At 42.6% G+C, this 13,193-nt stretch overlaps 1 protein-coding gene across 1 annotated transcript in view; it reads right to left on the bottom strand.

Moving 5' to 3' along the window:
• Positions 1 to 13,193, bottom strand: part of LOC126066847 (voltage-dependent R-type calcium channel subunit alpha-1E) — a 360,842-nt gene that overhangs the window by 77,249 nt on the left and 270,400 nt on the right. Inside the window, exons 15-18 of the mRNA XM_049868254.1 lie at positions 7,912 to 7,984; positions 6,762 to 6,879; positions 4,468 to 4,535; positions 2,731 to 2,828 (exon numbers count right to left, since the gene is read on the bottom strand). Of these exons, the coding sequence (XP_049724211.1) occupies positions 2,731 to 2,828; positions 4,468 to 4,535; positions 6,762 to 6,879; positions 7,912 to 7,984 (357 nt within the window). The remainder of the gene's footprint in view (positions 1 to 2,730; positions 2,829 to 4,467; positions 4,536 to 6,761; positions 6,880 to 7,911; positions 7,985 to 13,193) is intronic.

Below are 13,193 nucleotides of genomic sequence, written 5' to 3'. Positions count from 1 at the left end.
ATTCACACCCTACCAGCATCAATAACATACCTTCATACCTAAAACCACAGAGAAACAGCCACACAACTCCAGCTCATGCAAACATGGCCTCCCAAATACTGTCCACAATAACCTTGTGGAGCAGGAAGGGCAGGTGTTACTCTTCTCATTTCAAAGATGGGCAAACAGAGGCTCAGAGATGCTAAATGGCTCTCTAAGGTCACAGAGCATGCTAGTGACATAATTATGACTAGCTAGCACTCAGGCCTTCTGGTTGGCAAGTTTGTAATAATGCTCTTTTCACATTTCTCCGCAGACATCCACATTAGCACTTAGTTATAGCATAGTCCAGAAAATAGTAGTCTTGCCTGCACGTGCAAACAGCATGCACGTACCCTGAGGTAGTTCACGCCAGCGTCCCCCATCCTCCCAGCACATGCAGCACAACTAAGCCTAGGTCTCTGCCCATCTTGGATGTTTGCAGCAGCCCCTTCCACTCTGCTGGGCCCTGACACACACACTGCTCCATTCCTGCAGCCCTGTGCCTACTGGAATTTCATTCATTCTTCCCTCCATAAACAGTTTCTACTCTGGGCCAAGCATCTTCCCACTCACATCTCTCCAAACCCACTCCTCCCCCAGCTTCCTCTTCTCAGCAAATAGAACCACCTACTCCTAAGTGACAGTTATTCCTACCCATCAGCATTTTTGGATGTATATATATATACATACGTGTGTGTGTGTGTGTATTAACCCAAATGTTAGGAAAAGGTGTGGTAGACACTACTCAAGGCCCAAGAGAATATTCCAGAGAGGAAGGAGATATTTTGCCTTTCCTCATCAACCTTTAATGAATTGGTGAAGGGAGGGGATCTCTCTCACTCACAGAGGAGGGGCCCAGAGCCAGGCCTTCCCAGTGTTCAAAGGTGAGTGCAGGAAGATGACCATGAAGGGAAAGAAGCCCCCACACAGAACTCCTGAATGCTCTCATGGTGAGGCAGAGGCCATTCAGGAGCCTCCTCACACAAGCTCGGGGCAACCAAGGGCTCCCTCCTTACTGACCCCAAGCAACGGGTGACAAGGTCTGGTGCCAGGAGAGAGGTTCACACTCCCAGAGGCCTCAGACCTTCCCCACAGATACCCTGGTGCTACTCACACAGTCCTATGTGGGCCCAGACGCAACAACAGGAAGTTGATGGTTGTAGAGTCACCTGTTAGCCTCTCCTCCAACTTTTCTCTCTCACCATGCACAGGTCAGACCCACTCAGGGCCCAAACCGACTACCCCAGGTCTACCATCAACTGAAGGTCCATGCTGGATCCTTTTCACAAGAGTCTGTACTCGCTGCTCCACTTCCTCACCTTCCATTCTCTCCCTAGCCCATTTCAACTGGTTTCTGTTCCCGCCAGGCTGCTGAAACTGCTTTTGTAGAAGCCACCAACAACTTTGACCTTGCAAATCCAATGGTCATCTGACTGTCGTTATTGTACCTGATGGTCCAACAGTATTTTACATCACTGTCCAATTGTTCCTTTCCCAAAGGTTTTCTTCGAGAGGTTCCCAGGACACTATTCTTTCTCCTACCTCCTGGTTGCTCCCCTCAGTTTCTTTTGCTGGTTTCTCCTCTGCTAGACCTTTAAAGACTGGAATTCTCTAGGCCTCTGTGCTTAGCTCTTCTCTACCCACACTCTCCTGGGTCATCTAGCAAGCTGTTGGCTTAAATACCAGTTAATGCAAATAACCCCCCACCCAGGTCTTTATTTCTAACCCTGACTTCTAAGCTCCAGACTCAAGTAACCAATGGGCTACTCAACATCTCCACTTGGATATCTTATAGATATCTCAAATGTAACGTGGTCAAAATGAACTTTTGATTTCCACAATCCTCCAAGGTATCAGTAAATACACCATCATCAATCCTGTGGCTTAAAACCTGGGAGCTGCTTTTGTTTCTTCTCATTTCTTCAAACCCACCTTCACATTTAACTCATTAGCTCATCCTACTGGCTCTGTTAGCAAAACATGTCCTGAATGGGATTACTTCTCATTTCCTCCACTGCTTCCACTCTGGTCTAAACTACCGTCTTCTCTTATCTACTTTACACTAAGCAAATGCTCTGTCTCCCTGACTCCACTCTTGGCCTCTGCAATCTGTTCTCCACAGAACAGAGTGATCTTTTTTAAAAGTATAAATCATTATCACGTCCATTGCTCTACTTTAAGCCCTACCATGGTTGCAATTAGAGCAAAAGCTAAAAAATTCCTCACCTGGGCCTTACGGACCTCCACAGCTAGCTCATGCCTTCCTCCCTGGTCTTGTCTCCTTCTATTCCCCCTCATTCACTACACACCAGCTGCACTGGGCTTTGCTGAGCTTGTGAGGAACAATCTTTCTTCAAAATATCAATGATCTTCTTCTTCTACATATTTGGGCCTCTGATTAAATACCACCTCATCAGAGATTCCCTCCCTGATTGTCCTAAGATATTTCTCCTGACTCTTGCTATTCTCTGCCTTATTGCTCAGTTTTATTTTTTATAGCATTTATTGTTATCTGAAATTACCTGTGTGTTTATGATCTCACTGAAATAAAAGCTCCATGTGAACAGAGACTCTGTCCTGCTCACTGTTGTATTCCCAGGAATAGTTCCTGGCATAAAATAGGTACACTCCAATCATAAATCATTTTTTGAGTTGATGAACTGTTACCACAGGAGCCCAGGGTGAGTGACGTGGAGACAGCAGACTCACTCGATAGAAGGCATGTTGGGTGCAGACATTGGGCTGACCTCCTTGGCCTTCTGCAGTGCATGTTTCTGGTTGAAGGCTTCCTCTTCCTCCTGTTCATCCTAGACACAAAGCAGAGATGCCTTTGCGTGGGATCCCCATAAAGGAGAGTACCTTCCCTTGGTTCTATGTTCTGAAAACTAGGTGAAGTAAGGAAAGTAAGAGAAAAGTTAAATGAGGCAGTATGAGGTTGGGTTGGCTCAGAGGCCTCAGATGGCCAGGTCCAGAAGACACCTTGGGAGACAGCAGAGGCAGTATACAGGTCTCCACAACCCTGGCAGGGTCAGCAATGCTTGTCTCTGTCCTGCCCCAAGGGCCACTCAGGAGAGCTGGTAGAAGTCTGCCTCAGCCCTCAGTGGAGCTGGCTACAGTTGTGAAGGGCAGAGGCAGGAGCCAAGAGTTTCCACATGTTTGGCAGTGTCTGGAAGTGATTAAGCAGGGTCCTTCCCACCAGAGCCCCCTGGAGTAAGGTGCTGAGAATGGACATCCCATCATGCCCTCTTCCCCACACAACTAAGTAGCCCCATCCTAGGTACTCAGGGAAAGATCTCACCCCCTCACTTGCAATTCTGCTTCTAAACATGTTACCTAGGAAAGCCAATTCAGGTAAAATTCCTAGAAAACCAACCAAACCCAGTGCCGTCCAGTCGATTCCGACTCATAGCGATCATGTACCCTGGTGGCCTAGTGGTTAAGTGCTACGGCTGCTAACCAAAGGGTCAGCAGTTTTAATCTGCCAGGAGCTCCTTGGAAACTCTGTGGGGCAGTTCTACTCTGTCCTATATGGTTGCTATAGTATGAAAATGACTAGAGCTACTAATAATGCATTTTCATAACATGCTAGGTTTCACATACACTATTTTACTTCATGATCACAGAAATCCTGTGAGGAATACAGGGCAGATACATCATTCCCATTTTACACACGAGGAAACCAGTGCTAATGGAGGCCAAGGGCCTAACCCAAGAACAGCCAGGAAGTGGCAGCTGACGGATCAAGCCCAGCTTTCCGGATTCTAAAACTGGTATTTTCACTGAAACACCATGAAGATAAGAAGACGCTCAAGGATGTAGGGAAAAGCATCACAGAACACAGAAGATGCTCGGAAATATTACCAGGATGCTATGTGCCTCTGCCCAGACCAAATCTGCATTTCAATCATCTCCATAGGCTATCCCACTGTAATTAGTAATGCCTTCTCCCCTGGAGTAATGAATCATGGTAAAGAAAGAATCAACTCTTCTAGAAATGCAGTGTCTGGCTTCACTGAAACTTCCCCCAGATGACTAGGACCTCTGGATGTTCACTCCCCAGGAATTACGATGCTCTTGCCCCTTCTCATACTCTTACTCAGAGAGTTAAGTCGCACGATTGAAGGCACAGAACCACAGCTTACAGCTGCAGAGACGGAACTTAAACCCATGTCTCTGGTATTTCTTTTACTTGTGACGTCATAATCCTGCAAAGGATCCCTCTGAGGGCTCAGAGAGATTAAATTGTTGTTTTCTGTATTCCACAAGAGACCTGAGGCTCACCAAACTCAATGAAACTGAACTAGGTCTGTGGCTCTCCAAATACCCAGAAGCTTCCAGAAAAGGCCTTTCTGAACCAGATCAGGAAGACTTTGGGAAGCATTCCAACAGCCAAAGGGTGCCCGATGGCACTAGAGAACCACTGGATCCCCAGAGAACAATGCTTACCTTGGTCAGCTCTTGTGCATTGGCCAGATTGTCCACAGCGATGGCCAAGAACACATTCAGCAGCGTATCTGGCGGTGATGAGTTAAGGATGGGCAAGTAAGAGAAATAAAAGGCTTCAGTGTGGGTGAGAGGTGACCACTTGTCTTTCCTGCCTGGAACAACAGCAGGAAGAGATGCTACCCAAAAGAGTCACATAAATAAGGACCATGGGAAGGGGAAGGGAAATGTTACACTAATCTGTTTGAGGGAGAAAAAGGATATGTCTTCTCTCTTTGCACAGGACAAAGAAATACCTGAACCAAATCTCACAGGGGACCAAGATAGGGTGAGGAGGCCTTCAGAAAAGTCCATTACTCATAGCAATAACAAGAGAATCACTGAACAACAAGATGCATTGAGAACTCAATGAGTTCCACCTTTCCTTTCTGGGAGGCTGGAATTGAAGCCCACCTAGATCAATGGGCCTCATGTTACTCTATTCCTATGAAAAGAAGTGAGATTCCATAGTTCCCATCACTGACCACCTGTCAATAATGGGATGCTAACTTACTTCTCTCATTCTCTTGTCAGAGTTCTGGCAGGCTACCATTATTTCATTAAAAAAAAGTCACAGAACAGATAAACATCATTAGGAAACCCACTTCAATTCCATGCTGTAACTCTTGAAGTCCCAATTTTCCAGCTGTCTTTGAGGCCCATGTGTTGTGGAATATAGAATAAGCTCTAGCATAAAAGTCTAGGCCTGACTACCCTCAGAATAACAGGAAAATCAAGGTACCGACAGGACAAACTGGCCTTCCATTTCAGTGATGCACCACGTGGCTTTCTTTTTATGAGTTTTTTATGTTTGGTTTAGAGTCCGTTGTGGACCACATAAATATTTCAGGGCAGAAAATTGAAAGGAGCAGCTCTTCTCTGTGAGACTATGGAAAATACAAAAGTATAGCTGCATTATATGGCTTCCCTTCTTACTCTACCGATCCCAGTTCAAGGCAAGCCCCACTCCCCCCAAATTCTAACAACAGGATAGCAAAGCACAGTTTATAGGGCACATTCAAATGGATTATCTCATGTAATCTCCACAACTAACAAATAAGATAGATGTTGCTATCTTCCTTTCATATGGGAAACAAGAAGCTCAGCAAGATTAAGTGACTTTCCCAAGGTCGAGGAGCTGGCAAACAAAGTAGCTGGAATTCAAACACAAATCTTCCCATTCTAGGTCCTGTGACCAGACCTGGGTTTTGGAGTTATATCAACTCGGTTTCTAGTCTTCCTTTACAATTTATGAGTTGTTTGACTTTGATCAAGTTATGTCTTCTAAGTCATACAGGGTAAGGAATAGATAAGACTATGCATACAAAGCACTGAGTATAGGGTCTCCCATGTAACCCAAATACAATAAATGTTTGCTACACTTAGTAGTATTAATCATATTGTTGTTGTTGTTGTCAGGTGCCATCAACTCAGTTCAGACTCATAGCGACCCTATGTACAACAGGACGAAACACTGCCCAGTCCTGTGCCATCCTCACAATCATTGTTATGCTTGAGCCCATCATTGCAGCCACTGTATCAAACCATCTCCTTGAGGGTCTTCCTCTTTTTCGCTGACCCTCTACTTTACCAAGTATGATGTCCTTCTCCAGGGACTAGTCCCTCCTGATAACATGTTCAAAGTATGTGAGACAAAGTTTCACCACCCTTGCTTCTAAGGAACATTCTGGTTGTACTTCCTCCAAGACAGATTTGTTTGTTCTTCTGGCAGTCCACAGTATATTCAATATTCTTCGCCAACATAATTCAAAGGCGTCAACTCTTCTTCAGTCTTCCTCATTCATTGTCCTGCTTTCGCATGCAATTAATCATGCTAATGTTTTTTTTTTTGAGATCTTTTTATGTGGCAGGCACTGTTCTATATTAACATGTAATTAATTCATTAATATTATAATCTATCCACTATTCCAGGGCTACATTGATTTCTGTCCTCTCTTATTTCTCCAGATCATAGTATTTCTAACCTTCAGTATAAAAGCCTCCTATGTTATTATTTGTGTACACTACAGATTTCACAAATTCGGGTGATACTCTGTTTTGCTTTATTTGCCTTCTTTACTCAACTATCATACAAGTTCCTTAACATCAGGATCGTTGTTTCCCTTAGTAGATCGAACAATGTCCACCCTCTTTATTCCGCTTACCCCAGCTCTACTACCACCACCCCACCACCTCCTCAAATGGGGACCCAGGCAGGCAGGCAGCACAAAGAGGAAGATATTAAGTAAAAAGGATACAGTTTCCAAACAAGGTGAGTACGATGAAGTAGATGGCTGACCACATGCCTGAGCTGACCCCTCCCTGGGAACGGATCCCGTTGTACATCACCTCATTCCAGTCCTCACCTGTCAGGATCTACACAAAGCAAACAACAGGTAGGTCAGAGACCTCGGTTGGCTGAGAAATCGGGGCCAATGCAAAGGGTAGCATTCTGGGCCTGGGTCTTTTCACCTACTCCCTTGCTTGGCTATACAGTTAGGGAGAAAAGCAGTCAATTCCATGAAAAATCTAAAACTTTCTTTTGATATGGTAGAGACTTTCAGGAATGGAAAACAAGCAAAGCATCAAAAAAGAAAGGAAAGGTTCTATTCCTCCAATGACAGCACTTCACCCCCCGCCCACCCCTGCCCAGCTTTGCCAGGCCCTGTGGGAATCACACAGACAAGCGGTCTGGCCGCTGGTTACCTGACTGCCTCCTGAGCTGCCAGGCTACAGTTCCTGAGAAAGCAGCATTATGGGCAACAGCCTCCTGGGCTCCATCTCAGCAAACCCGAGTTCTGGTCTAGCCTCAGATTCTGGCTAAGTAGTGTTTTTCCTTAAGACACCATTGATTTTTTGTCCCATGTCTTAAGTCAGTTTTAGGAGATAGAAAAGATACCTCATTAAATGCCCATGGCCTAAAAATGCTTCCAGATTTTAGAAAACTATCAATGTGATTTTTGACTGAATGTCAATATAGGGAAGAACAACAACAGCAGCAAAAAAAACCAAGCCCACTGCTGTGGAGTAGATTCCAACTTAGAGTGATCCTTTAGGACAGAGCAAAACTGCCCCATAGAGCTTTTAAGGCTGTAAATCTTGACAGATGCAGACTGCCACATCTTTCGCCCACGGAGCGGCTGGAAGGTTTGAACTGCCAACCTTTCAGTTAGCATCTGAGTGCTTAACCACTGTGCCACCAGGACTTTTTATAGGTAAGAACAGAGCTACAGAACTCTTAGAGATGATTTTGAGAATGATTACTCAACAAGGAAGGGTACTCGGTTCTCCGGGAGGATCCCAGAGAGGAAAATGAGGATTCTTCTGATACTCTAATATATCATCAGCCTGTAGTATGTGGTCTAAGACATCCCACATAACATTTTTTTACTTCATTTGGCCTCATACCTGAAATACAGTCATGATGGCTGCAGGGAAGGTGTCAAAATTTGCTGAAGGAGTTCCATCATTAAAGTTAAACCTGAAAAAGCAAAACCAACAGTTAACATTATTCTCCATTCAGAGAGATTGAAAGCATTCTCCTTGAGAATGTGAATGAGACAAGGATGCCCATTATCATCACTCTTACTCAATATTGCACTGGAAGTCCTAGCCGGAGCAATAAGGCAAGAAAGGGAAATTAAGTGTATCCAAATTGGAAAAAAAGAAGTAAAACTATCCCTATTTGCATATGACATGATCCTATACAGAGAAAACCCCAGATATTCCACAAGAAACTTACTGGAACTAATAGAAGGATTCAGCAAGGTGGCAGGGTACAAGGTCAACACACAAAAATCAGTTGGGTTCCTCTACACTAACAAGGAGAACTCCAAAAAGGAAATCAAGAAAACAATACCTTTTATAATAGCCCCCCAAAAGGGCAAAACACCTAGGAATAAAACTAACCAGGGATGTAAAAGACTTACAAAGTAAAACTATAAAACGCTACAGCAAGAAACCAAAGAGACCCATATAAGTAGAAAAATATTCCACCCTCATGGATACCAAACCAAAACCAAACCTGTTGCCGTCGAGTCAATTCTGATTCATGGCTACCCTATAGGACAGCACAGAACTGCCCCATTCGGTTTCCAAGGAGTGCCTGGTGGATTTGAACTGCCGACCTTTTGGTTAGCAGTTGTAGCTCTTAACCACTACACTAAAAAACTACACTACCTGGGTCTAATAGTTTAGCTTAAACAGTAAAAAAAAAAAGGTCTGCCTTGAGCATTATGCTCTTCTTAGAATTATTTATATGGGATCAAATTGACAACAACAACTTGAAAGATTAGCTAGGAACCTTAGTGGACAGTGAGTTTATGTTAATGAGAGAGGAACAACTCACAAAAGGAGAGTGAGAATTGTTACATAATTCGAAGTATGTAATTATTATCACTAAATTGTACATGTAGAAATATGCTCATGGATAGGAAGACTTAACATTGTGAAAATGTCAGCACTAGCCCCAAGTGATGTTTAGATACAATGCGATCCCAATCTAAATTCCAACAACATTGTTTTTTCTAGGTTTTATTTATTTTATTGTTGTTGGGAATAAGAACAGCAATTCAACAGTTTCTACAGGTGCTATTTAGTGACAACAGTTACATGCTTCAAATTGTACAATTCTCACTCTCCTTTTGTGAGTTGTTCTTCCTTCATTAACATAAACTCACTGTCCCCAAGGTTCCTAGCTAATCTTTTGAGTTGTTGTTGTCAATTTGATCCCATATAGATAGTTCTAAAAAGGGCATAATGCTCAAGGCAGATCTTTTTTAATAGTTAAACTAAACTATTGTTTGGTTTTACAAAGACCTCGGGGGATATTTTGGGTTTAAAGTTTAGAGATTATCTCAGGGCAATAGTTTCCGTGGTTCATCCACCCTCCATGGCTCCAAAAAGTCTAGAGTCCATGAGAATTTGAAATTTGCTATTTTTCCCCTTTTAATCAGGATTCTTCTAGGGACTCTTTGATCAAAATGTTCAGTAATGGTAGCAGGGCAGCACTCAGTTCTTCTGGTCTCCTGGCAAAGGAGGCAGTTGTTCATGGAGGCGACTAGCCACATATTCCATATCCACCTCCTGTTCCTGATTCTACTTCTTCTCTGTTGCTCCAGGTGAATGGATACCAATTGTTGTGCCTTGGACCCAACAACATTCTACGATGGAATGGAAAAACTAATCTCCAACTTTACGTGGAAAGGACAGAGGCCCTAAGTAGGTAAAGCAACATTAAAGAAGAAGAACAAAGCAGGAGGCCGCGCACATCCCCATCTTAAAACTTACTACACAGCCACAGTAATCAAAACAGCCTGGTACTGGCTCAATGACAGACACATAGATCAACTGAATAGGACTGAGAACCCAGAAGTAAATGCATCCATTTGGGGGCAGCTGATCTTCAACAAAGGGTCAAAGTCCATTAGATGAGGAACACACAGTCTCTTTAACAAATGGTGCTGGCAAAACTGAATATCCATTTGCAGAAAAATGAAACAAGATCCATACCTCACACCATACACAAAAACCAACTCAAAATGGATCAAAGACCTAAATGTTAAGCCTAAAACTGTAAAGTCCCTGGCAGATAACATAGGGACAAAACTAGGGGTCTTTATGTTCTGCATAAATAGACTATCAAACACAACTAGAAATGCATGAACCACAGAAAATAAATTAGATAACTAGAATCTCCTAAAGTTAAATACTTATGCTCATCAAAAGACTTTACCAAAAGAGTAAAAAGAGAACCTACAGACTGGGAAAAATCTTTGGAAATGACATATCTGATAAGGCTCTAATCTCTAAAATATGTAGAAAACTTCAATAACTCCACAATGAAAAGACAAACCAATCAAAAAATGGGCAAAGGACGTGAACGGACTTCACCAAAGAGGACATTCATATGGCTAACAAACACATAAGAGGTGCTTGCAATCATTAGCCATTAAAAAAAACCAAACCAAACCCAGTGCCGTCAGTTGATTCCAACTCATAGCGACCCTATAGGACAGAGTAGAACTGCCCCACAGAGTTTCCAAGGAGTGCCTTGCGGATTCGAACTGCTGACCCTTTGATTAGCAGCCATAGCATTTAACCACTATGCACCAGGGTTTCCATTAGCCATTAGAGAGATGCAAATCGATACCACAATGAGATACCATCTTACCCCTGCAAAATGGCACGGATCAAAAAAACAGAAATCAATAAATGCTGCAGAGGTTGTGGGAAGATTGGAACTATTATACACTGCTGGTGGGATTGTAAAATGCTGGTAGGCTAACAAACACATGAAGAGGTGCTTGCAATCATTAGCCATTAGAGAGATGCAAATCGATACCACAATGAGATACAATCTTACCCCTGCAAAATGGCAAGGATCAAAAAAACAGAAATCAATAAATGCTGCAGAGGTTGTGGGAAGATTGGAACTATTATACACTGCTGGTGGGATTGTAAAATGGTACAACCATTATGGAAAACGGTATGGTACTTCCTCAGGAAGCTAGAAATAGAGATACCTCATAATCCAGCAATCCCACTCCTAGATATATATCCTAGAAATATAAGAGCAGTGACACAAACAGACATACGCACACCCATGTTCACTGCGGCATTATGCACAATAGCAAAAAGATGGAAACAATCTAAGCGCCTATCAATGGATGAACAGGTAAACAAATTGTGGTACATACATACAATGGGATACTACACAATGATAAAGAATAATGAGGCGGTGAATCATAACATATTATAACATATGCTGAAGGACATATGCCGGGTAAAATAAGTTAGTCACAAAAGGACAAATATTGTATGAGACCACTTTTATAAAAAGTCAAGAATAGGTATACACATAGAAAGCAATGTTCTTTGATGGTTACCAGGGATGGGAGGGTGAAGAACAAGGAATCACTTTCTAGATAGTAGACACTTGTTATTTTTGGTGATGGGAAAGGTAATACCCAGTACGGGGGAAGTCAGCACAACCTGACGAAGGTAAACGTTAAGAAGTAGGCAAGAATAAAGACAATTTTGGTAAATGCTATACTATAACATATACAATTTTACAACAATAGTAGCAAACCAAAAACAAGCCTGTTGCTGTTGAATCAATTCCGACATATAGTGACCCTATAAGACAGAGTAGAGCTGCCCCATAGAGTTTCCCAGGAGTGCCTGGTGGATTTGAGCTGCCGACCTTTTGATTAGTAGCCATAGCACTTAACTACTACACCACCAGGGTTTCCCACAACAGCAGTAATAACCAAAATATACCTGTGTTTACACAGGTAGGTATGTATGCTACATGTGTGCAGGAAGGCATATGTGAGTATATGCACGTGCATATACTAGGTATACTTATATATACTTACACATGAGAAACCCCTGTGGCATAGTGGTTAAGTGCTACGGCTGCTAATCAAAAGGTCGGCAGTTCAAATCCACCAGGCACTCGTTGGAAACTCTATGGGGCTGTTCTACTCTGTCCTATAGGGTCACTATGAGTTGGGAATCGACTCGACAGCACTGGGTTTGGTTTTTTGTTTTTGTTTGGTATATACATGTTCGTGTGAGCTGCATACCTATTCATATATATAATAAAGCACATAGAGGGCACAGTTATGGAGACTTTCTAGAATATCCAAACACCTTGTGGGATTGGTTTACTAGGTTAAAAGGCTCGGGACCATAGCCTCATGGGACAACTCAGTCAATTGCCATAACACAGTTCATAAAGATAATGTTCTTCATCTTAGTTGGGTGAGTAGCATCTTGGGTCTTTAAAAGCTTGAGAGCAGCCATCTAAAATACAACTATCAGTCTCTTCTTGTCTGGTGCAAAAGAGAATGACGTAAACCGAAGGCTCAAGGAAGCAATTAATCCACAGTACTGATGGCCCACACGAACCACAGCCTTCTCTAGCCTGAGACCTAAACAACTAGATGGTGCCCAGCAACTATATAGGCCACTGTGACCAGGACACAATAGAAGGTTCTGGATAGAATAGGAGAAAAATGTAGACTAAATTTCAAATTCCTAAAAGAAGGCCAGACTTACTGTACTAATAGAGACTACAGGAATCTCCAAGACTATCACCCTAAGATACCCTTTTAAGTTGGGGCTCCCGAAAGTTACCTTTCAGCCAAATAATAGATTGGCTTATAAAATAAACAGTATCATGCGCAAGTAAAAGTGCTCCCTTAAATAATCCACTGTACAAGACCAAGCAGTCCACATTTACCCCAAAGAAAAGATGAGAAGGCAAGGAGGGATGGGGAAGCTAGATCAATGGAACAAACAGAATGGAAATAATGAGAATGCTGACACATTGCGAAAATTGTAACTAAAGTCACAGAACCATTTGTATAAAAACATTGTTAAATGGGAACCTAATTTGCTGTGTAAACTATCACCTAAAACACAATAAATATTAAAAAAAAAAAAAGCTTGGTTGCACCTGCTCAGTTGTTGCCTGCAGCTATGTCATACAAGTGACAGCCCAGAGAAGCTTGCTAGCAGTTCGCTTTTGCTGTTACATATTCTGTATACCCTGAGTTTCAAAGATTTTCCTTTATATAATCTTGAACTTGACATTGGTTTGTTACAAAACTCATTGGTTTTAGGTCCCCCTCTACCCCCAAAAAAGAAAAAAAACAAACAAAAAAACACCTGAAAAAGAAATT

The sequence above is a fragment of the Elephas maximus genome, chromosome 24 (genome assembly GCF_024166365.1).
Source record: "Elephas maximus indicus isolate mEleMax1 chromosome 24, mEleMax1 primary haplotype, whole genome shotgun sequence".
Lineage (NCBI taxonomy): Eukaryota > Metazoa > Chordata > Mammalia > Proboscidea > Elephantidae > Elephas > Elephas maximus.
Note: the sequence above shows the minus strand (reverse complement) of the source record. Positions and strands in the feature narration are given on the sequence as shown.